At 39.6% G+C, this 26,694-nt stretch overlaps 1 protein-coding gene across 6 annotated transcripts in view; it reads right to left on the bottom strand.

The window, feature by feature from the left end:
* Positions 1-26,694, bottom strand: part of opcml (opioid binding protein/cell adhesion molecule-like) — a 1,812,735-nt gene that overhangs the window by 809,593 nt on the left and 976,448 nt on the right. For 2 of the 6 annotated variants that reach the window (XM_052039681.1, XM_052039683.1), the window contains exon 2: positions 19,453-19,537. In XM_052039681.1, coding sequence (XP_051895641.1) covers positions 19,453-19,537 — 85 coding nt within the window. Of the gene's footprint in view, positions 1-19,452; positions 20,167-26,694 lie in introns of those variants that run through there. The other 4 variants (XM_052039680.1, XM_052039678.1, XM_052039679.1 and 1 more) reach the window with 4 other exon arrangements.

Below are 26,694 nucleotides of genomic sequence, written 5' to 3'. Positions count from 1 at the left end.
TGAGATGTATTCTAGGCTGCTTTGAGAGACAAGGAAGGAGATCACTGGGACTCTGATAGATTTTTAAATGAGGTGCCAGATAATTGGAGGACAACAATTGTGAAACCTTTAGTCAAGGAGGACAGTAGTGATAAGCAAGTTAAGTCTCAGCTAAGTGAAGCAATACTTAGGAAGTTATTGGGAAAATTACGGAGGAACAGGATTTATCTACACTTACAAAGCAGGATTAAATCAAAAATAGTTTGCATGGTTTTGTTCAAGGTAGAAATTGTCACTCAATTTAATTGAATTTTTCACAAAGTTAACAGTGCATTGATGAGGGTAGTGCAGTTAATATAATCTACCTGGACTTTAGTAAGGCCTTTGACAAGGTCCCACATGAAAGGTTGCTTCAAAAAGGTGAGAGTCATGGCACCCAAGGCAAGTTGGCTAAGTGGTTGTAGACAAAGTGAAGGGGGAAGGGTTGTTTCCCTATGACCAGTGGTGGGAATCTTTACTGTTTTTCATACATGAATGATTTAGACATAAGTATAGAAGACATGATTATTAAGTTTGCAGATGAAAATTAGTAGCATTGTTGATAGTGAGGAAGTCATAGGCTACAGGAAAACATTGGCAAGTACAGAGCAATGGCAGATGGACGTTAATCCTGATAAGTGAGAATGCATTTTGGGAGGACTAATAAGGCTAGGACATATAGAATGAACGGTCAAGCCTTCGAGAATATTGAGGAACAGAGGGGCCTCGGTGTATGTCCATGGATCCCTGAAGCCAGCAACACAGGTAGACAAGGTGGTTAAGAACACATAAGTAATGCTTGCTTTTGTTAGGTGGGACAAAGACGACAACAAGAAATTATGGTACAACTTTATAGTTAGTCCACAGCTGGAGTACTGCGTTCACTTCCAGCTTCCATACTCTTGGAAGGACGTGAAAGTGCCGAAAAGTGTGCAGAGAAAATTTGCCGGGATGAAACGTTCCATTTATGAGGAGAGAATGGTTAGGCAGGATCTGTGTTCCTCGCAGCAAAGAAGGTAGCTCAGTGGGGTGAAATGAGGAATACAAAATTTGAGAGGCAAAGAAAACAAAGTATGTCAGAAACCTTTCCCCACAGCAAAGGTGTCTGGGGGCACAGTTTTACAATAAGGGGTAGGAGGTTTAGAGGGGATACACGGAAGAATGTTTTCTCCCAGATGGTGGTTGGAATCTGGAACACATTTCTTGATGGAAAGTAGAGGCAGAGACTCTTGCAACACTTAAGACATGTGTAGATGAGCATTTGAATCACAAGGCATAGAAGACTTGAGGGCAAATTCTGGAAAATGAGGTCGGTAGCTGGTGATCAGCATGGATATAGTGGGCTGAAGGGTCTGCTCGATGCCGAACGACTATGATTCTATGACAATGGAACCAGGTGCCCAGAGTGTTTATTCTGGTTCACATTTAGCTCTTAAGAAAAAAAGATGAATTACTGCTTTGAATTTTAAACATAAAACAGTGTTAATGTTGATAAATTTTAAAAATAGCTTGTTAGCATTGGCAAACCTCTCTCATCTCCCTCTTGCTTCTTTCAAATGATCTCATTCTGAGTAACATAATATCCCAACATCTGTTTTTGCAAAACAGTTCACAAAATTATTTATCTGCACGGTAGATATTACCAAGTGTCAGATAATGCCCTCCAAGATTCTGACTGATTAAAATATTATGAGGATTACCACTCTGCCGGCTAAAAATTTGAACTGATATGGAAAGAAAGTACCCAAGGTATATTTGTCACTTAAGGAGCTCAGATATGTAGTCAACGCAAAAATGACATAATTACTCAAAAGGACAGATGGTAATATAATGGAAGGCTTTACAACTGTGAGATACATGCTGGGTGGTGAAATCACTTCATTTTTCGTTTCCACTACCTGCAGAATACCTCCAAACCAGTCCATGACTACTCAGCAGCTCAGACGATTCCTGTGACTTTTGCACTGAACCATTTTATTCCTTTAACAAATACATACAAGGTTTATTTTCCAAGAATCAGTTGGACTTCAAAACAAAACCTCGGTTAGTATCTCAGAACATGTACAGAGCTATTCTCGTAAGCTGGTTTTACAATCTGAGATGTGCAGCAAGCAAGATAACTCGTTTGCCAGATGTACATTACATTTCACAGGCGTCGGTCTGAGTCCAGAAACTGCAGCGTACCTGAAAGTCAAGACAGCTTAAATATGGCTTTGTAAAAACTTCTGCATGAAGACAGACATAACATTGATTTCCAAATCCAGGCTTTGTGGTACGTAGCCTGATCAAGCAACTCCATTGCAAAGATTACAACAAATATATAAAACATTTATTAATGGATTTGAACTTTGACACATGCACTTCAGACATGACTGTAGCCATGGTAGTTAGTTGCTACATAATTGGGATGGAGATTAGTATTTTAACAAATAACCAGTAGAACATGAAATAAATACCTTGAACTGACAGGGCAGATGCTCATGGTAGCTATCATTACAAAGGTGCCTTGATTTCAACATTTCATTCAACAGAATGAAATGATCAACACTGCATAGACCCATTGAGGAATTGTGCAAATTCTCCATTCCAAAAAAAAAACTCCCCTTCCAATAATAATGGAAGCAACCAAAGGCAAATAATTGTCTTTGTTTTTTAGCCTCTATGTTTTCTAGATGCACTTACCATTGCTGTTAGAAGTATAAAATGTCTATAAAGGAGAAACTAGGGACCAATCATACCACCATTCAGGCAAAGAAATATTACTTAAAATGTTTACTAATGGACTGAGCTCCTTTTCCCTGGGGATAGTTGAGGTCTGAGGTTTAGGAGCACATCTCTAGTTTACAGTAACTACTTTCCTATTTAGAGACTGGTTGGGGGCAGTCGGGGTGTGAATGGTTGTGGGAAGTGTATGGGGGGGAGGGGGGGGCAGTGGTTGGAGGGAGTTTGCCAGGCGTTAACAAGACCAAGCTAGGATTTGAAGAAAGTGCTGCTGAAACATTCTTCTAGTCTAACTTCAAAACATTGCCTCTCACAATTCTCAACATAGCGGCGAAAGAAAGTTCACAGTACAGCAAATAAATGTCATCCACCAAATAAAGCTCATTTGATCACTTTTAGACTGATGTTTTATCCGATGCTGTGTCAACAAGCTCAGAATTGAGAGGGGAAGGTGGGAAGAAATACATCAGCACTCCCATCGGTTACTGGTACAGGGGAAAGACAAAGAAACACATCCCTGATCTCCAGTGCATAAACTGAAAAACCACTCCCAGCTCTCATAGAATAAGCCTTGGAGTTGTTTCACTGATAATAGGATATTAAGTGTAATGAGTGAGAAATTAATTTTAAATTAATGACATGTTACAGAAAATAATGCAATGCTCAAGGAAAAACATTGAAACTTTGAGAATGTGGGGAGAATAAAATAGGATTAGTGCAGGATTAGTGTAAATGGGTGCTTGATCTTCAGCGCGGGCACTGTAGGTCGAAGGGCCGGTTTCCCTGCTGTATGACTCCATATCCAGATGCAATGAATGAATTTAATGCCTCAGTATTGTGTCAAAATGAAGAACAAAGTTCCAATAGATGAAAGAAATCATCTGCTTGTTCAGATGACAGAGACACTGCACAGACTGGGCTCTTTGGAAGCATTGGATTTTGAGGTATTGTCGAGATAAGAGATCTTTAAACCACCCTGAGTGTGAGGAAAGAGACAGACCTGTTATTCACAAGAGCAAATAAGGCTAACAGCTGTCAATTTCTCTTCTTTCCTGCTAAGTAATTATAACTGCATGGCAGGGAAAGGGTCAATAAATCCATGAGAAGCCAAATGGAAGAGGTGATAAGACAGAAGCAAGACACAGATGGTCTGTAAATCAAGCAGAAGTCCACAGTCCATAATCAATATTAATAACTGAATCCACCAGATATTAGATCAGATCTTCTCAAGAATGTTGTTCACAGGAAGATTTGCAGCATATAACTTTTGTTAGGCAGTGAAATGCCAAGTCAACAGCTGCTAGAACTAGTCTACAGATGGAACAAAAGCGTTTATCAGGACATACCTGATTTGTGGCCACAGTGGCCTGCAAGAGGTTTTGAGATGGTAGGATGCAGACATGTTATCAAAATGGCACAGAGAAGCCTGAAGATAGTGGGAAGGATATTCTGGGGCATACTGGTGCTAAGTTTGGCTTAACACTCTGGTCCATCCCAAGAAAAATCAACAAGATCAATGAGTCAGCCGGCCATCTGTCTGATCCAGTCTAGTGATCTTATACTCAGCTCAGGTCACTTTACAAATAGTGCATTGTCACTGTTAATGGTGAAGCAAAGTGCCTTTGCAACATCCCTCATCAATATGGTTTGCTCGTGCTTCCTTCGAGAAAAGAAACATGAAAAACTGGACTATTTCCTTCATACCAGCACCTTAAAATTTCAAATGACGGAGAGAACTTGTGGAGAGGTAATTGAATGATAAAGGCTTTGAAGGTTTGATTCTGGGTTTGAAACATACATTGCTTGTGCCAGATCAGAACAAATTTCAGTGGCACAAAATTGGTCTCAGCGTTGCAATAATAGCAAAAGGTTTCAGGAAGTTCACCACAATCACTCTCTCTCACTGTAGGATGGAGGGCAAAAGGTTGGGTGATTATGTGTAATAGTCGTGGGTAGAAAAGCAAAGGATGGGACATCAATTTTTTTTTTAAAAAATCCACATGCTGGAAATCTGAAGTTAAAAAAAGAAACAGAAAATACTGTCAACTGTCACTGGATCATTCAACATCTGTGGAAAGAAAAACAGAGTTAACATCTTCAGTTGAAGCCCCTTCAGATGAAGCGTCTTTCACCTGAATCATCAACTCCCTTCTCTTACCAAGAAAGGGACATATCAAATGAAGACACTATTATGCTGACTGGTGATTTCTTCGTATGATTTTAGCAGCTGGCTCTGTCTACTGCAGGAATTAAACCCATTCAACTTCTAATTTCTTGGCAATCTTTCAATTAATAAAGAAATTGCAATAAGCAATTGGCTTTTAAATAATCTCCTGCTTGCAGCTTTCAATAATGGAAGTAGATTTTAAGGAAATTATTAAGTTAGATCTTCATCTCTACAAATGCCAAAGTTCCTCAATACATGACAGCAGGCAGAATAACAATAGGTGACAGTGAATACATTTTTCTTGCAGAAGTCATGATGAAATTTCAGTTTAGACTTTTAGCAGACTGTTAATAAAAGAGGGAAGCACCCTTTCCAGTCAACCCTTCATGTGTAAGGATGGGACTCGTGCTTTCCGTGGTCTTTGCCAACGTGTGATATTTTAAAATTACAGTTTTGCATGGGAAAATCTAAAATGCCAAAGTCTTCCAGATAAGTTCTAGATATCAGATCCAATTGCCCCAAAGATACATCTTTTAGAATGGAAACAGGAGATTTGACATTATTGCAGGTATATCTGCAGGTATAAAGAGCCATCTAGCCCATTCCAATTAGTTAAAATTTCAGATAAAAAAATTACCTTGGCTATTTGGCTTGGCTACTACTGTTTTGCTCCCTTTATACCAGATGTTACCCAATCATTTATTTTGGATGAAAAATGAGCAAATTGTTCTAAATTACTGCCTACATGCACGTTTGATTATCTGTAAATTTAAAAATGGTTCCACTTAAACCCTTCTTGAGATTATAAATGAATCGAATACTAAGCCTTGCAAAGGTCCACATAATCAGCTGCAATCAGACCTGCTCATTAATAACCAACAATTTCCGAGGATGTGATTTGAACCAGTTACTCGCCCTTAACAGCAGTTCTTCAAATTTTCCTCAGACAAGATGTGTCCTTGAAACAAGAATAAAATCAAATCTATTTCTTAATCTAGAAAAGAACAGCTGACATTCTTTCTCACAGAAATGGCCCAATTTAAGTATGGCTGAGCACAAGTGTTATATTACTGGCCTCATAACCCAAGACCTGAATGAATGTTCAGAAAATATTCAAATTCCACAAAGGCAGTTAAAAACTAAATTCAGTTAACTAAATTAATCTAGAAAAATCAAGCGTCAATAAAAGTGACTACGAAACTACAAGGTGAATTTTCAAGACAATTGTGCTTGTGGTCATAGATTGAGGAAGGAAATCTGTTGTGGGTCATAGGTAACTTTAAATCTCCTTTGAAGTGGCCTATCTAGCTATTCAAATGCATCAAAATCACCTTAAAACAGTTTAATAATCTGTACATTCTAACTACTTGATTTATATACAATAAAAAGGGTCCTGTTCTCCCAGATGATCCTGCAAAATTGCCCTCAAGTATGTTCCAGGGACATGCTCAATTGGGAGAGTGGCCTCACAAGCTGGTAAAAAAAACTTTTCAGGAGGAGTGAAGTGCAGGACAAAAAGCTATATGGAGGTTGGTTCAGACAGATCAAGTGATAAGGAGCAAGAGTACTGACAATAAGGGAGGCATTTTATAGAAGTGAGGTGGGAAAAAAACACCAGCATAACAGGAAACAATGAGAGAGCAGTTTATCTAAAGTTGGACAATTCAATGATTGCAAAGGTTGCAAAGTGCCCAGATAGAAGACAAATGCAAGGAGGAACATTCCAGAAGGGACATACGGATTCTACTTGGAGTCTTCAAAATTCACCTCCACTTGCCAGAGCAGTACCACTAGTGACAAAATAGGCTAGTTTCCATATTATATAAACAGACAAACTGGGCCTGCAGCAGATAATGTGTGAACCAGTACTGGGGAAAGTTTACCTCACTTTGTCCTCACCAATGTATTGTAGAAGCACCTACTTCTGAGAGCATTTCAGGAGTTAATTTCAACATTGGAAACACTGTGCTTCCAGCCTGTCTGAACTGTTAAACTATGCAAGTACAGATATAGCTGTCAGTTGCACTGAATAATGGCAGCAAACATTAGTAGTTTTGCCATTATTACTGTAAAAATCCAAGCCATTGAGTTTCAAATGGTGCAATGAGAACTTCAGTGATATGCGTAAAGTATTTCAAAGGCAGTCTAGGAGATGGACGATGTGACTAGGAAATTCTCATGGTCAAGCAACACACAAAATAACTGGACATTATTAGGTTGATCTTCATCCGGACATCCAGTGTACTGCATTGACTCAGAAGCTTGGGGGAAGTGGTCAGAATTTTCTGATGGATGCAATATTCCATCTGCAATAAATATCAGGACTCAGGGAAAAAAAAATTCTTGCCTTGAGCATATCTGACATAATCTTACAACTATAAAAAATGATTAATTGCACAAAGTTAAAAACACTTAATTAATTCAGTCTAATTTAAATGGATATACTTAAAAACACACATTAGCGGTGATCATCCTATTTCAATATTAATTCAAAGCTGTTACTTATGTATCTGCAATCTTGTGAAATGTCTGTTGTGGGGAATTTTCATCAGGATGTATCTGCTTTAATGCAAAACTTAGGCTGAAAAATGACTAAGTAATAATAGTGCATCAAACTGTAAGCTTATATTCAAAGGCATATGCTGCAGGAAACACATGCTGCAAGAAATTAAGCAGGATTGATTCAGATACACTATCAAACCACATCAGTGTTTCTTGACTCTTTATGCTATGGCATCATTGAAAAACTCACAAAGCTTCATGGAAAACAGATGAAAGAAAATCTATTGTTAACATTAATTACTATCTGTGGGAGTACTACTGCAAAAAAGTGCTGGTGGGCTCTTATAACTACACAGGCTAATTCTTGGAACAGTGCTTAAAGGTTAACAGGGTATTAAAACAGAACTAACTTTGAAATAACCTGTTATTCATTTCATGATTTTGTAAGAGTGGCATTTTATGACCACACTACAAATTCCAATCATTATAAATGTATCAATAATTGAATTAAACTTACAAATCTGCCATCATAAGGAGAAAGTACATGAACAATAGTTACAATGACACATTATGGTTTTTCTACAAACCAATATCACTGTTAATGTTTATTATCAATTGTTTTTCTCTCAATAGATGTTTGCAAAAACCTTCAGATCCAAAATTGAGTTAACTTTTTACTACAAAAAGGAAGTTCATTCCTTCGGTGTGTTTATAAATAAAATGAGTCTTTAATTGGAATATTAGTCTATCCAAACCACATTACAATTAAAAGCCCATAAGTTATATACCACCTTCCACAGGCCATTCAGGATTTCGCCAAGCATGTTAAAACTAGTTGAAGCATTTCTGAACTGTAATCACCATTGTGATGCAAGGAATGTGTCAGTCAATTCACATACAAACCAAAATATAATAATGAGAAATAATTTTCTGTTTAGTTGAGTTGCAGGGCAAGTACCTCCTCCAGTTTTGTGTGAAATAGTCCATGGGATATTTTTGCGTCTGGCTGACAGACCAGTGGGAACAGTTCACCATCTCCTCTAAATGTGTCACCTCTAACAATGCAGCACCTCCTCAGCAGCTTCTGACTCAGCTGTGAGTGCCACCAACTGAGCCATTGGTGACGCTGAATCATTTTTATAATTACAAGATTATTAAATATGCACCAGTCTGATTGTTATTGACTGTGTACTGCAATAATCTAAGGAAGTGTTAATTATAAATATGTACTTTTTGTGCAAATTGACTAAATATTGCTTCTGAATGCTAATAATCTGGATGGTTTCCATTAATGCCATGGCACATGATAACACATCTCTTGTCAAAGTGGCACAGTAGCACAGCAGTTAGTGCTGATGCCTCTGAGCTCCAGCAACCCAGGAACCATCTTGACCTTGGGGCTCGTCTGTATGGAGTTTACATGTTCTGTGGTCACATATTTCTCACAGGTGTTCTGGTGCCTTTCCACATCACGTGACAGGTTGCCATGTTAAATGGCTACTGTAACTTGACTTGTGTCAGTGAGAAGTAGTAGAATGGGAGAGAGGGTGGTTGATGAGTAGGAGAGAGGAAATAGGTTGCGGGGGAATGAGTGAGGCACAAGATTGACGGGTGTGCTCTGTGAACCGTCACAGACTTAATGGGCTACTTTTTCTTTGTTTATGAAATATGAACTTGCTTTTGACAAGATGGGGATAATCAGAGCAAGCAAGTGACCAGTTTATGGCAATTGTTGCTGATGACCAAATATCAAGAAATTGGCAGCCTTAATACTTGCAATGTTCCAGTATCCTTCAACCATTCACAAGGTGTCAACTCAACCATCCCATAGAAGTACTCAAGTCCATGAAGTGTTAACAGTTTGGAACACTTATTAATTATTCTGGATGAAATTACTAAAATAAACTATTTTATTGCATCTTTAAAGAATGTCCTATGTCTTCCAGTGTTTGCTTCACTGAAACACTGCCAGCCAAAACTGTACAGCAAACATGAGAGGATATTACAATACACAACCAAAATTTAAAGAGCTTCATAAAGGAGAGCAATAAAATAGTTGATACAAGAGTTACAATGATGACATTCAGGAGACATTCCATGGATAAGTACATGGAAAGGAAAGGTTGAGGGATGTGGGCCAAAAGCAGGCTGATGAGACTAGCTTAGATGGGCACTTTGGTCGGCACGGACGAGCTGAGCCGAAGGGCCTGTTTCCATGTTGTATTACTCTATGACTCCAATTACAAAACCAGAGGCCTTAGCAACTGAGGCACACGACCTGTGGTGGAGTCTTCAGAGGATGTTCAAGAGTCCAGAAGTAGAGAAGTGCAAACATCTCAGGGTATCATAGAGCTGAATGAGATAACAGATCAACCATCTTATCACATGTAAAGGGATAGTTGACAATTGAAAACTTGGACATTGACCTGGAAGACATGCGATTTTGTTTAGAGCCATTTCAGTTTCCAATCGAGGTGGAAACCAAGGTTGGAACTTGGGTGGTGGCTTGTATTCAAGGCCTTCAAAGAGAAAACAGTTAAGGTATGACATTTGGTTACAAGGTTGGAGAGAACATGTGCTATTGATTTTGAGGATGGTGTAACAATGACAGATCTCAAAGTGTTGGGGGATGATACTCATCGAGAACGATGAACAACAACAACAACTAAAATGAGAGCCCGGCAAGGAAGTTAGGTGGTCAGCATTGTATTATAATTGACTGAAGATTGTATAAAGCGTGAATAAGCTGGGAGGGGAGAAGATCATTGGGAAAACAGTCTTCCCAAACCAGAAGCCCTGGATGAACCAGGAGATTTACCATCCACTGAGGGCTAAATCTGTAGCGTTCAAAACCAGACATCCAGAACCCTGCGAGAAGTCCGGCTATGACCTACGGAAGGCCATCGTGAGAGCAAAAATGCAACTCCAAGTGAAGCTAGAGACACAATCAGATGCATGACACCTGTGGCAGGGTTTGCTTACCATTACTTCCTGCAAAGTGAAACCTAATAGCATAAGTGGCAGTGATGCTTCATTCCCTGATGAGCTCAACACCTTTTCTGCATGCTTTGAAAGGGAGAATAACACTACACCTGTGTGAATCCCCACAGCATGTGGCAATTCAGTAATCTCTGTCTTGGAGAGTGATGTCAGAACATCCTTCAGGAGGGTGAACCCTTGCAAGGTGTCAGGCCCTGATGGTGTACCTGGCAGGGTAGTGAAAATCTGTGCCAACCAACTGGCTGAAATGTTCAAGGACATCTTCAACTTCTTACTACTGCAGTCAGAGGTTCCCACCTGCTTCAAAAGGGCATCAATCATACCGGTGCCCAAGAAGAGCAGGGTGAGCTGCCTCAATGACCATCTCCCGGTAGCACTCACATCTACTGTGATGAAGTGCTTTGAGAAGTTGGTTATGGCTAGAATTAACTCCTGCCTGAGCAAGGACCTGGACCTGCTGCAATTTGCCTACTACCACAACAGGTCTATAGCGGATGCAATCTCACTGGCTCTTCACTTGGCTTTGGAGCACTAAGACAATAGCAATACATATGTCAGGCTGCTGTTCATCGATTACAGCTCAGCGTTCAACACAATCATCCCCTCAGTATTAATCAACAAGCTTCAAAACCTGGGCCTCTACCTCCCTTTGCAACTGGATCCTTGACATCCTTATTGGGAGACCACAGTCAATGAGGATCAGCAATAACATCTCCTCCTCGATGACAATCTGCACAGGTGCACCTCAAGAATGCGTGCTTAGGCCATTGCTCTACTCTCTACACTCATGACTATGTGGCTAGGCACAGTTCAAATGCCATCTATAAATTCCCCAATGACACCATTGTTGTTAGCCGAATCTCAGATGGCGACGAGTAGGCATACAGGAGTGAGATAGATCAGCTGGTTGTGTGGTGTCACAACAACAATCTTGTACTAAACGTCAGCAAGACCAGGGAATTCATTGTAAACTTCAGGAAGGGGAAGTCTGGAAGTCCTCACTAAGGGGTGAGCAGTGGAAAGAGTGAGCAGCTTCAAGTTCCTGGGTGTCAACATCTGAGGATCTATCCTGGGCCAAACACATTGATGCAATCACAAAGAAGGCATGCAAGCGGCTCTACTTCATTAGGAGTTTGCGGAAATTTGGAATGTCGCCAAAGATTTTTGCAAGTTTCGATAGATGTACGCCGGAGAGCATTCTGACTGGTTGCACCACTACCTGGTATGGAGGCTCCAATGTGCAGGATCGAAAGAGGCTGCAGAAGGCTGTAGACTCAGCCAGCTCCATCACAGGCATAACTTTCCCCACCATCGAGGACATCTTCAAGAGATGGTGCCTCAAGAATGCAGCATCCATCATTAAGGAATCTCACCATCTGGGACATGCCCTCTTCATGTTAGTACCAATCAGGTGGTAGGACAGGAGCCTGAAGACCCACACTCAACGTTTCAGGAACAACTTCTTCCCCTCCACCATCAGGTTTCTGAATGGTCCATGAACTCTACCTCGTCATTCCTCTTTTGCACTTTTATATATTTTTTTGGTAACTTATAGTAATTTTTATGTCTTGAACTGTACTGCTGCCGCAAAAGGACAAATTTTACAACATATGTCAGTGATAATAAACCTGATTCTGAAATGAGATTCAGGCTGAGTTCCAAGTCAGGGCAGGAAAGATGTTTACAGGCAGTTTACGACAGTAGCCCAGGGAAAGGGAGGGATATGGCTGAGACAACTGGGTACAACCACAATTGACACATTCATGGCTTCATGTAACTCCTATTGCAGGTGAGGTTGGAGGAGACAGGGCTTAAGAGGATGGGTTGCCAAAGAAGTATTTGAAAGGCAGCTGTCAATCTAAATAAAGCAATTCATAGGAAAAAAAGTTCATTAGTGCTGACCACTCAACATTGTGAACGCTTAGATCAAGACAAAAGTGCATGACAAAACTTAATGCTCAAATCTTTTGCAGCTTCTAACAAACACTCACTTTATGATTCATAATCTTGCATTGTAATGTTCTGTCTTTTCTCGCAAGGGATTCTTTTCAACATTATTTAGCAACACATCAATCCAAAATCAGGACAACTTTGGGAACTGGATTTTAGAGAAGAGAAAATTGTCGGCCTCAAAAGCAGTGTAAATAATTCAATTGTAAAAATCATGCTATTGAAGCCCCTGCTTTTCCTTCGTATTGTCAAGACAAAAGAAGTGCAAAAGCACAGGTGATACAGTGGAACTGTATCCTGGATCACCGAAATGTTTCACAAAGAAGTCTGCTCTCTTGTGTATTCTGCCTTTCGAGCGAAGATGGCAGGTGGAACAGCAAGAAAAGAGCTAAAGTCACAGTGTTGCTACCCAGGTGCTCTTATACGGCAAATCCAAAAATGGCAGATTGTAATGATAGCTATACAAGTCAACAAGAGATCAGGATAAAGGGAAGAGATAAATAATACAGAGCTAACAACTAAATAACATTATTCCTTTTGGTTTCAAATGCAGACAGTGGATACATTAGTAAAGAAAGGAGAAAAGATCCATGAAATAAAAAAAAATGCAAATTACCACATATGTGGAAATCAAACTATTGTCTAAAAAAAAGAAAAATAAAGAGCCAATTAATACTGTTTTGTTGTCCCAAGACATTTGTCCCTAAACTGGGCATGCAATGAATAAAATACATCACAGTACCACTTCCTTCAACAATGCATTATTTTTAATTATCTCTACTTAATGTGTACAGGTGTCCCCCACATTTCAGCTGTTGAGGTACAGAAATTTGTCCTTGCGGAATGCACAAACCACTACCCAAAAATTTGATACACAGAATAAAGTTCTCACAGAACTTGCGCAGAAAAAGTAAACTAATTACACAATTTCCCCCCCAACTCACATGCCTTGACGCATGCTCAGACGACACGGATTCGTGTTACAGAATAATCGCGAAACAAACTTTTCCATGAAATCAACCTCTCTCCTGTAATGGGGGGGGGGGGGGGGGAGGGGGGTGGCGGGTGCTCTAAAGTGCCTTCTCACCCATTATCTTAGCTCTGATCATCTTTTCTCCCTATGATTTCCACTACCCAGGAATTTAGAATTGCCAATCCTGCAACAGCCCAAGGAAAACAAAGAATTAAAGTGAAGTTTGAAACTACTGAATTTATAAAATGAGTGATAGTCAGATTTACTGCTCCAAACATCTACTCACTGCTGCTCCAATGCATTTCTGACCTTAAGCCTGCACTACTAAACTGATCTTTTGATCTTAATGGTAAAATCTATCATCCCTGGACATTGCTTTAATTACATCAAAATGGTTGTTGGGTATAACAATTCACTGAAGGTCTCTGCAAAACCCAAACATTATACCTAGTGGATTTGGCTTCAACTATCTAATAGTGTTCTGAGATTTAAAATGGAAAGGGAAGAGTGATAAAGGGGGGAGAAAAAAAAATCAAAGTACATCGATGCATTTTCAGTAATGTTGTGCTATTTTTAACTTTGAACTTTAAAAGGCGTCCCAATGAGCCTGCAAAATTGAGTGCACTAAGCATACACAGACCATGAAACTACAAACCTATAGGCAACTAATTTTCCCTTAACTCCTTTAAAAGCAAAACTGCAGAGCCAAATCCAGAAGCTCCTTCTGAAAATGATAATGGTAGATTAGTTTCACTAATTTGTAACAGCCTTTCACAAACACTTGGGGGAAAAAAAGTTATTTTGCACACCTGAGTCACTTAATAGTCAATTTGCTGTCCCAAACATGGTTAATTATAGCACTGCTTTCTATATAATGCTTTAATATGCTTTGTAATGACGCCACTGCTATAAATGTGCACAACTATGCTAAATTAAACGCAGAAAACGTTCAACTTAAATTACTCAAGGAGTAATGCTTTTTCCAGCATCTCAAAGATGAAGGACATTTAACAATTCTACACTTACGTTCATGTTACTCATGAACAATATTGACATTTCAGCAAAATATATAATTGAACAAGTTCTGGAATATTGTTAGCTGCTGCTGGTTGTAAGTGTCATTTCATATTTGCAAATTATTTTTGATTTTCACCAATAGTATTGATCCTGTGGACAGTGAAATAGTCAAACATGCCTAGAGTCCATCAGAAAAAAAGTTGCTATTTCCGTGTACTTCCCCTCAGCAGTCAACACAAGTACATACTATCCGGACCAATCTTCCATGAAATGTCTTTAAATATCTTACATATAAATCACAATGCAAAAATAAAAGGACAATAAAATTAGTCTTCCAAAAAAGATGGAAAATAATGAGATTTGCTTGAAATCTTGTAGCAAGGTACGCATATAAATCAAGAAACTGATGCAGAAAAATAACAGTAGTTTCAATGCACTGCCTGTGATGTGATGATATTTCATTGTCCGCTGAAATGACAGACCATTACACCCCTTTCACATGTCACACTTTTTCCAGTGTTGCCAGTGAAACAGCCAGCTTTACAGTTGTTGTAAACTCTGAGTTGTTATCTACATTCGCTGTTTTATGACTGCTTTGCAAAAATGTTGTCACCAACCTTAAGAGTCATGCTTCCTACGATTTGTTACATATCACAAACAAGGTATCTGGAATGCTCTTCTATAATTTGTTTGAACAGATTAAAAGTTCACACCATCCGAGTGTGCCTGCGCTACGCAACTTGAAAATAGGGGCATTTGTTCCGTTTCAGTGGATAGAAGACAGTAAAATTATCATTTGAGGTGAGGTCTATGATTTTTGAAATTCAGTTTTTTTTAAAATGGAATTGGTCACAGGATATGAGTGCAGAAAACATTAGCATTTAATATCCATCCCCAATGGATAGCATGGTTCACTAAAATATTTCAAATGGACAGTTGCAACCACCACATTGCTGTAGATCGAGAGTCACTCGCAACCGAAGGAAAATGGATTCAAATCCCCAATAGAAGCTATTGAAGCAGCTGGGTGTTTACAACAATCTGTTCACTTTATGGTCACCATTACTGATACCAGCCATTTATTATGGATTGCTAAATTAACTGAAATTCCCCATTTAGTGGGTTTTCTTGTCTCTGAATAATGCTCAGTCTTCTTAAGTTGTTCATCTCATAACCGAGCTCTGCTTCCTTACCATAATTTAGCAGTCAGATTGAGACCTGGAAAAGTTAACAATGCTTCATAAACTTGGAGAAATAATCATCGAAGAGATACAGCACAGAAATAGGCTCTTTGGCCCACCGAGTCTGTGCCAACCATCATTCCCATTTTTACACAAATCCTACCCCAACCCATTTTATCCTCTCCACACCCCAATCAATTGAACCCCATGCCTCCAGATTTCACCATTCATATACACACAAGGGGCAATTCATAAAGGTCAGTTTACCTATCAACTCACATATTTATGGAGTGGGGGACGAAACGGGAGCACCCGGAAGAAACCTTTGCAATCACAAGGAGAATGTGAAAACTCGACAGGGACAGAATCAGCAGTCAGGACTGAACCTGGTCACAGGAGCTAAGAAACAGCATTTCCACTGGCTGTGCCAGGAGAAACAGTAAACATTTCAGGTCAGAAGGGGTTAACTGTTTCTCCTTCCACAGATGCTGCCTGATGTGCTGTGGTTCCAACATTTTGATTTTGTTTCAGCTTTCTGATATCTGTAGCTTTCAATGTATCTTTGGATTGCTCCCCAATGAACTTAATTGCTCATTTGAATTTCTAATTGGAAGTTAACTGATGGCTATCATATGGTCTCAGCAAAATTAAAACTGATCTTTACAAATGATATACAGATATTACATTGCAAACTACCGAAGTAAACAAAGACAGTTAGTTATCATTAACTCCAAAATGTTTTACAGTTATATCCTTTGGTGTAAAGTAGACAATATATTTGTGCATTAATTATCACCATGAACTTTCATGAAACATTTTTCAACCACAGGGCGAGTGTACTGATGTTCCAACTATAAATAAATATTACAAATTCTCTCATTCCATGGATGTTAGGATACTCTGTTGAAGGTCATGTATTCTGCCGGTCCATCTCAGTTGAACTGCTCCTGAAAACTAAATACAGAGTTCAATTTCACTTTGATTGCAACTCTGCTGAAGGCTGAGGTTTGCAAGAAGCTGAGGATTGTCCAATCTTTTACTATAACTGGTGAATTTCCTTGGCATTCCAAGTGGGGCATTTTTGTTTTCAAATTCGGCTACGAAACCCAGGGAAGGAAAGGAATAAATGTTGTGGAGCATGTTCAAATAGTGACTGTTGCTTGAGTTGAAGCGTCAGTGCAATCTACCCATGTAAATCACCAATAATGCAGCATGCTCACCCAGCTCAAGATATAATTTTAGCAAAATAAATGGAGTTGAGGAATTAATTTGTGCTTCCTCATATGGAGCCTGCTCAAGAATTCATGAAAGTTCCCAAACCGAGGTAGAATGCTGAAACAACAAGCTTTACCGCAGGACACAAACACTTCGCAAAAAAAAAATCACACAAGACAATTGATATTCATGCAACATCATCTTTAACATCACACTGCTGCAAAATATCTGGTATAATGCAGTCAATATAATAGGATTTGGCAGTTCAGTGTCAGTAATAGAAACACCATAAGTGTAATCTGCCATTGCTCACAGTATGATTGGGTTGTGGTTAGTGGACAGATTTTTTGAAGCAAATAAAATTAAAACTTAAGCCTTTGGATGCTCATGGTATAGCATTGCTAATGCTAGTAAAAGTATGAGGGAATATTCACCTTCCTGTAATTGAAATTTTGTCAACAACCTGAATTAACAAAACTATCATACATGCACAAGTAAAACTCAGGTATCTCCACTCAAAAGCAAACACTGCTACTATTCTCTGACTTGCATTGGTCCTAGAAAAAAAAGACAATTGCATTCCATCAAGTAAACCAGATCAGCGGTATTTTGGAAAGAGAGCAACTTGCAGTCGATTAATGAGATGTTTTTGCCACCATTGTTATGAAATTGTGTTGAATGTACAAAATGTTAGTCAATGGTGAGAATTTAATAGTTTTGAAAAGTTCTGCTGGGAGAGTGATCCATTGGCATGCAGTATCTAAGATGATTTGGTGACCACAACTACATGTAAAATTTTGAAGCAGTGCAGAGCTGTTTGAAGAATCCTTGGATGGAAATGGAGATGTCTCCCATGGATAGAAATGGGCATCAATGCTCCGCAGTTCAGTTCCTACATTATTGGCTGTACAACCATGTGTCCCCCATATCCTTTGACTCCATGAAGTGGGGTGCATCTCAATTCACATGTTGTTGGAAGTGAATTACAATCCCCAAGCAAGCAAAATTAGCAATGTTAGAATGATTATCAAAGACAAAACTGGAATTCCCATCTTAAATATTTTCTTCTGGTATGATACCATGAAAAGAGCTATTTCCTGCTTGTGGATAATTGTTGAGTTTGCCACAAATGTAATTTTAGTGAAGTTTTCCCCAGTACAAGTCAATATCCTTCTGAAGTAAAAGGAATGCATTCAGTTATTAAACAAGTCTATTTTCCTCCCCATGAACCCATTTATAACCAGTAAAGATTACATGGTGTCAGAGTAACTTTTAATTTATAAACTGAAAACCAAACTCAAAAGTAATTTCTATGTAGACCCTGTACTAGCCAAGAAATCTCCTAATAATCAATAAATATTAGTGACAAAATAATCACAAATATTATGCAGCTTAATTAAAAGGTAAATTAAACGTTAATCATCCTCCAGATTCAGTGTTACAGGAATACGAATTCCAAGTTCCTCACAGGCTACTATTGAAAATAAAATCAGAAGAAGTACTTAAAATTACAAGCTTCAAATCTTTTCCTCAATTATATTGAGATACTCAAGCCAATCCACTGTAAATCGATGCATTAATAACATCAACATTATACGCTGTCACTACTATCGGCAACATCACATAACATTAAGAATAATAATTTTCCAGTTATACTATCATCCGAAGGATGCCTCTCTGTCAATGTGGCTCTGTTCTGAGAAGGATTGCATTAATAAAATCAATAACCGTGAACAGAGGGAGTGCTCTGCACTGAGGCAAGCAATATACACAGATTGGCCTATTGATACCATTCTCACAAAGATGGATTTCCAAACATTTTCTGACTACAACAACAGCTTTAGCCTTTCTTTAAAGGACTTCAGCCTTTTCCAAACACCTTAACGGCTGACTGATCTCTGACGAAGAATAAATTACTGTAATAACATTTTGGATTGGAACTGTAATAACATTAGAAAAGCACAATACTTTCAAACCAGTAAAAAAAAGCACAGATGCATTATTTTCTCCTTTGCAGAAATAACTCGTTATTCTTTAAGTATGACCCTCCTGTTCAGTCTTTCAATGCATGAACATAATTTTGAAAAACTTGCCGGGGGCTCGAATTTGTCTCACCCCACCCACTGCCGACCCTTCAAGAAACTTAAGAAAACCCATAAGCATCAACACAGTTGCAAATAAGACGGGAGTCAGCACTTTGAGCATTGTCCAAGAATGTGAGAAAAGTGTAAACAAATTATGTTTCGAACTGGTGGAAGATTCACACATACACACGCCGCGATTGTGGATAACTAATTAATATCATTAACATCAAAAGAAAACAGCGGCCATCGCAGTCAGGAGCTGAAAGATAGTGAGCAAAATACCAATTTTTACAGGGCAGTCGTTGTTCGGAGGCGCTTCCCAACAAGTCTTGGAAATGCCCAAGACTGGAGCCGAATTCCTGGAGAAAAGAAAGCTATCCAACGTAGACGTAATCCCTTCCTTTCCGACAGGGATTTACCAGTACACCCGACCATTAATATTAATCCAGCAAACACACCACAGAACTACAAATCGAAAAATACATCCAATGTTCACTTTGAGTAGACGAGGCACAGAATGCAAGCAATAAGACGATTTAAGTGACAAGGTGTCAAACTTTTCATGCAATTATTTAATGCAACGGTTCCGTGGTTGGAAATGCGCGGGATGGAGTTGTCTCCTACCTGAGAACGGCGTTGTCGCCTTGTCTCACCGTCACGTTGTCCATTGCTTTGGGCATGTTGCTGTCACTGCGCCCGACCGGCTCCCCTGCAGGCACAAGGAAAAGTAACCTGAGCGCGAGTAACATGAGCCACCTGCCGGGGTAAAAGCCCGTCAGTTGAGAGCCGGGGCCAGGTCCCATTCTGGCCGGAGACGACACCACACACAGCCGCATAGCGAGTCCGAGCCGAGCCTCCAACGCAAGCACACACAAGAAAAAAAAACACTTCCACAAACGGCAACCTGGTGCAGGCAAAACTCCAAGCGACCAAAAAAAAGGGGAAAATCCAACAATATAAATCTGTTCCAAAAACCCCTGAAAAACAGATCTGCCCGTCTGTATCCAAACTGTGTACAAGTGCTCGGTTTGCTTCGCGTCTCAAATCGCCAAGAGGATTGCAAGAGGCAAAAAAAAAAGTCGAGGTTTTTTTTTAAAGAATTCTCTTCTGGAGGGGGTTGGGGGGAAACAAGCTGCTGTAAATGTAATGCAGTCCGAGCCAAAACAAAATGTGTTCACAGAGAGAGAGAGAGAGAGAGATGACAAGAAGCAGTTGGACGCTGCTGCCTTCCTTCTCGGTTACTGCCTCAGCAGCGCTCCAAAGTCCTTCCCATCCGGCATCGTCACTCGGCAGCCGCCTCTCTCAGTGACCAACACACTGGAGTTACACTGGTATGGACAGCAGGTAACCCCTTCCTTCCGCCTCACCATGACTCCTGAACACCAGGGAGTCAATTAACCCTTGAGTTTGCAGTTTTTGTTTAAAAAAAAGCAAAACAAACCCTCTATTTATACAATAATACAATCATTAGCATAGTCAGTCCTCCAATCGTATTAGAGTAACAAACAACCAGCAGTGATTAAAACAAAAATCTTTCATTCCCAGACATGGTGTTACGACGAGCAGTGATAAAGTCCTTTGCATCGTGCATTTGCTATCACTGCCCGGCGTCTGCTGACAGCGGTCGTTCTGAGCAGCAGCGTTTTGTGTAGTATTGAATCCATTTTAAACCCCCTCGCTACCAGAGTCAGCGGTGATATTTAACCCTTGCTTTATCATGTATTGCTAACGCATTGACATGTTTGATGAACGTGGAAATCACCAACCCCCAATTATCACGCTCGTCGATAATCCTGGGGTCCAGTGGCTGAAGTTTGTCTTGAGAGTAATTGTAACCTTTCTGAGTTTAGCAGTACGGGACTCCTTTCCTTACGACTTTAATAGGGTTAATGATGAAGGGCATTGACAACGGATAAATATCTGGGCAATACTTATTTTATAGCGGCTTATATTACTGACGAAACCGATGCTACGATACAATTGAACTGAAGTCAGCAAACCTTAACTCAAAGCCCTCACTAGATTTATCATTATCAACAAACTCTTTTTCCCTAATCCAATAGATAAGACTTGCTGGGATTTTGATCTGTCCTTCTCCAACTATGTTTTTGTCAGACATCTGTAAATTGCTCTGAAGGCTGCTGCATCCTATAGAACGTCAATTAACACACCTGCCAGAGCCACTATTTATAAATATGTTCTAAACACTATAAATAAAAGTCCCATAATGACTTTGACATTCTATGAGTCACCTTTCCCTGCAAATTCCAATGCGTCCAATCGTGTGGAAACTGAAGTTTAGCAAAGAAAAAGTAAAAAAGAATACAAAGTACATTTAATTATGATTGTGGCAGTGTTCAAAAGTTATTCCTGTAAGTGACAAGCCTTCGGGAAATTACAGACCATACTTTTCCCTGTAACAAATATCTTGGGCACTGAGCTTTTATTTGAAGAATGATTAATTTTGAATTACTTGACTTTGTCATACTGTCATAAACAACATTTAAAATACTTGGGTTATCACAATTACACTGATGCAAAGTAGTTGATGTTTCAGAGGAATACAAAGTGACAGGTTAAATGCAGGCACTGACCCTGGAATACAGCAATGTGAGAGGCTCTCAGTAAGGCTTCCTGAAGTATAACTTCAGAGCAGTGTTGGTTAGATTTTAGTATTCACTCCATTGAACCAGCTCTACATTCAACATGCTAAAGCACAGATCTTATAAGGTAGAATGTGAATGTGTGGACAATCCTGCCTGGGCACTTAAGTCATTTATTCTTCTGAGACAGAATCATTTTCTTGTTACTAGCAGGCAGCATGCATGCGTAGCACTCTCTCCTGGCTGTGAGAGTGTGATTCCAGCTTGCCAGTATAAATCATCCATTGCCAGTTGAAAATTGACGCAGTAGTGAAGAACCTATAATGGCAAGCTTTACTAGTACTGAAGATATGTGCTTACATTATAATGTAAATTTCTTGCATTTTATTTAACTTGATTATTAGCTTTAAGACAAAACAGGAAAAAAACACCAACCAACTGAATGGAAAAGTTAATTAAGTACACTGCAAAGAACTGTCATTATAGCTCTGTGTTCCTGACTCCACTTCACAATATAGAATTCAAAAGATACCTTTATATTTAAGTTGTAGTTTTAAACATGTAGAGATTGAATGGAAATATCTGAATTTTGTGCAGTCTATTCTCTTTTTAGCTTCTTCTGCCATTCCCTACTAATCATAATTGAGAACAAGTGAATCCTGTCAACCTGTACAGTAGATATCTAACATCTTTGCTCAAGTTCTTTCGAAATGGGAGAATTATATTGACATGGGGCCAATGCATCAATGTGCTAGAGCCCATACCTTCAGCTTGACTGGATACCTCAGTCAAAACTAACACATAATCATGTATTATTTTATATTCATGGTATAAAAGTATTGTAACTATTATTGCAACCTCTTTTTCCTTCTCCTATTGAAATTCAACATTAATTATTTGAAGGAGTGTTTTAAAATAAAAACAGACTTGAACACTTAATTAGCATCATGCTGGTCCATAATGATTATGAACAAAACAGCATTGAACTCCTCCAAAATGTAACTTAGAGATTTGCCTTTTAAATCTCTTTTAATGTTCCTTTTAAGGAAACCACTTTGCATTTCTGCCTTGAAATCACCAAAGTCATTGAGTGATACGGATAATGTTCTGTGGGTCTCAGATGGTCACCCAAACATTAATTTTAATGGTATCAATAACTACTTATGGCCTGCTCAAAAGCAACATGAATTGAGACAGTATGGATGAAAAAGCAGATATGTAGTAACAAAGGTAAATAGAGCAATTCATTGTTGCTTAAATTGTTAAATAGCTCTTCCCTTTTTTGATTTTGTTGACTTTTACTGCAGGAACTCAGTGTTCGCTCGATATCAACTTGCTATCTTTAAATAATCATCATCCCAATCTATCACATCAAATTATATCTCTCTAGCTAAGACACAGATATGATTAAAGAAACAATAATAGTGCTAAAGGGCAAGCCAGGGGAAAATCTCCTAGCATCCTGTTCAAGTTGACGCCGGAAACATTACTGAGGGTAAGCAAAGACTTCTTGTTGTCAAGATCAGTGGCAAGCACTGTCAGTTGCTGCTGACTGCAAGATCTGGGCAATTATCTTTGCTATCCTTTCAAATGTCTCAGTGTCTCTCCTCAATGTTTTCTCTGCAAATGATTAACAGGAAACTAATTCATGCTTGGTCAGTGAAACGAAACACCTTGCCCCCTTCCAAAATCCAAATTCATTCCAAAAACAAGTGCAATGTCAGTTGCTAGTATATTGCATGTTTAACACCATTAGTTGAGGACAAAAGTCTGCCCACAAGTTTGTTTAAATAAACAATGTAACAAGAATAAATTATGTAATGAGACAGTAGCCTCAAGATTGCTTTACCACATTTTAAGAGTTTAAGGATACATTGTCTCTCATCCTAATGTTATTCTTCAAAGTCTGATAAACAGCACAATTTTCATAGAGTCTTGGAGTCATGCAGGATGGAAACAGGCCACTTAGCTCACTGTATCCACACCGACCAGTGGGCACACATCCATATTAATCCCATCTTCCAGCACTTGGCCCGCGGCCTTCTACATCTCAGTGACTTAAGTGCTCGTGTGGACACTTCGTAAATGCTGTCACTGGCTCTGCTTCCACCATTTTCCCCGGCAGTGCATTCCAGGTACTCATCACTCTCTGGGTGAAAAAGGTCTCCATCAGATTCCCTCTTAATCTCTTACCCCTTACCCTAAATCTATGTCCTCTAGGTTTATTCACGTCTGATAAGGGGAAAAGTTTCCTGCTGCCTACCCTATCTATACCTCTCATAATTTTATGTACCTCAGTCCCCTCTGCTCCAGGGAGAACAAACTCAGCCTCTCCAATCTCTTCTCATAACTGAACTGCTCCATCCCAGGCAACATCCTGGTGAATCTATCACTGCTCTGTTCTCCCCCACCCACCCCCAATATATTGGGCTTCCCCTTTTCCTATCTCCAGTCCTGAAGAAGGGTCCTGCCTCGAAACATTGACCGTCTGCTTTTCTCCACACTGCTGCCTGACCTGCTGAGTTCCTCCAGCATCTTGTTGTTTTATCATCTAGATTCCAGCATCTGCAGTCCTTTGTTTCTCTAGTGTCCTGGTGAATTGCTTCTGCACCCACCCCAGTGCTATCAGATCCTTCCAATAGTGTGGTGACCAGAAGAAGTGCATGCAGCACTCCAGCTGAAGTCTGACCAATGTTTTATAAGGTTGGAGCATAATCTCCACGCTCTTGTGCTCAATGCTCTGAGTAATGAAGGGCAATGTCCCATCTGCCTTCTTAACCACATTATCCACTTGCACTGTCATTTTCAAGGATCTTTGGACTTGCATGCCAAAATTCCTCTGTTCCTCAATACTCCCTAGGACCTTAGCATTCATGGTGTATGTCCTAGCCTCATTAGTCCTCCCAATTGCAACACCTCACATTTATCAAAATTAAACTCTGTCTGTCATTCCTCAGCCCTTCAATTACAAGGTTCACAAAACGATATTGTTGGGTTTCCCTCAGTTATGCCACGCCGGCTCAGTTTCAGCACTTGCGATGCAACAGACCCACTGCAAGATCTCACAGGTGCCAGCATGAGCCTCACAGCTGTGACCTTGGCAACTAGCTCTTAAAGACTACAATACAAGCAGCACTCTCCTCGCTCCAAGGAAGTGTTGCTGCTTAAAGAATGGATTCTTCAGTAATCACAGGGAGTGGGGAGAGTGCTCTCAGAGAATCGGAGAGACCTGGACAGGCCGTAACAATAGACCCCACAGGGGACATGCTCATTTTTGCAAGGGCACTGCTGACACCCTCCAGGGCCACAGCCAGATGCTCCTGACAGGAAATTGCTTGAAAGGTTTCTCCAAGGACACAAGCACAGATGATAATTATCTTCAGTTTAGTGAAGCCTGCAGGACTGCAAGAACCCCGTGCCTGCTCTTTCTGTCTGCCTTAAGGAAAAGCAAATGAAACCCTTGCTTATGTAGTTGGAGCAAGCCCCCTAATGCAGCAGTGAGCGTTTGTGAGATGTGGCAGAGACTGTCAACAGCAGCCTGGAATTATCCAAAGACAAGCAAGCTGAGAGTGACCTTGACCTTGGCCTCCACAGGCAACACAGTCCAGGCCCATGTGTGAGCTCTTATACCGGCTTGACCACATCTGGAGTATTGTGTTCAGATCTTTGTGAAGACAGTTTGAATGTCTGCCTTTTAAACAGCACAGTTTCCAGGGGACACAGAGTGAGTAAATTAGTACTGTTGCTTTTTCAGACCAGTGAAGTTGAAAGTAATGCTGGTGACATAGGCAATGTCCTATTGCGAGGTCATTTGGGGAAGCTTTATGCTGGAAAAAGATGTGCTAGTTCAGATAAAAATCCTGTTGACAAGTTGGGGTTGAATTTCCAGATGAGCATGAAGTCATCCAGAAATGTGATGTATTATCTGGAAATGCCAGTTTTTGTATTAAGTTAACTTTTCAACTCAAATTTTCAATTTAACAGCTCTGTTTTTTTAATGGAATTATGTAAAGGAATTTCTAGACCAATGAGTTTATCAAGATACTTAATTCCTGCTCTAGATTTTGGAGCATAATTTAGTCTGATGCCCCAACATATTTTAGGGGCAAATATGCATTGTCAGAGGTGGATTATTTGATGATGCATTAAACCAGTTTCCAGTTTGGACAGATAAATATCACAGAATCACAACAAGGAAGGAGGCCATTTGGCCTGTCAAGTCCTTACCACCGCTACCTACAAGCAACCTAGTTAGCCTCACTTTGGTGCTGTGTAGCCTGACAAATTCTTTTGTTTCACATATTTATCTAGCTCCATTTTGAATGCTTCTATAGAATTGTTCTCCAGAACCCCAACATACTCTTTATTATTTTTCCTCATGCCACCTTTTTGTTCTTTTGCCAATCACTTTTATTCTGCGCTTTCAAGCCCTGATTCTTGATCTTTCCAACAACTAGATTTATTTCTATTGCCATTGGAACAATCTCTCTCTCTGTCAAGGCCCTTCATGATTTTAAATATCTTTATCAAATCCCTTCGCAACCTTCGCTGTTCCATGGAAAGCATCCTCAGCTTCTCAAGTCAATCCACATAAATAACGTCTTTCATCATTGGAATCATTTTAGGGAATCTCTCCTGTCCCATATTCAAAGAATTTGCATCTTTCTGATGTGAGGCCTAGAACCGAACACGATACTCCAGATGTGGCTAAACTGGTGTTTCATAAAGGTTATCGTGATAAGTCAAGTCGAGTTAAGTTTATTGTCATTTGCACAGGTACATGTATGCACAGGTGCAATTAAAAACTTACTTGCAGCAGCATCACAGGCACATCACATTGGAGATACAACATTCACAAGAAAAACATGAAGTAAACATATAGTAAATCATCTAAAATGAAACCAGAAAGAACTCAATTAGAACAAAAAAAAGTCCATCGTTGTGCAAAGCGGTCAAAGTGGTCCTGTTGTTACAATATTGTGTTACTGGACTGAGGGAGTGATTAGGATTGTGCAGGTTCCTTGCTTTTGTGCTCTATGCCCTATTTATAAAGCTTAGAATCTCATTTGCTTTTTCTAACCACTTTCTCTATCTCCTCTATCAATGAACTATGCACATATATCCCAGATCTCTGTGTTCTTGTACCTTTTGATTAAAATTTTGCCCTCCATTCTGCATTGCCTCTTCCCCTGTCCATACCAGAAACTGAACACTGCATTTATCGGCATTAAATTTCATCCATGACCTCTCCACCCATTTCACC

The sequence above is a fragment of the Pristis pectinata genome, chromosome 27 (assembly GCF_009764475.1).
Source record: "Pristis pectinata isolate sPriPec2 chromosome 27, sPriPec2.1.pri, whole genome shotgun sequence".
In the NCBI taxonomy this organism is placed as follows: domain Eukaryota; kingdom Metazoa; phylum Chordata; class Chondrichthyes; order Rhinopristiformes; family Pristidae; genus Pristis; species Pristis pectinata.
Note: the sequence above shows the minus strand (reverse complement) of the source record. Positions and strands in the feature narration are given on the sequence as shown.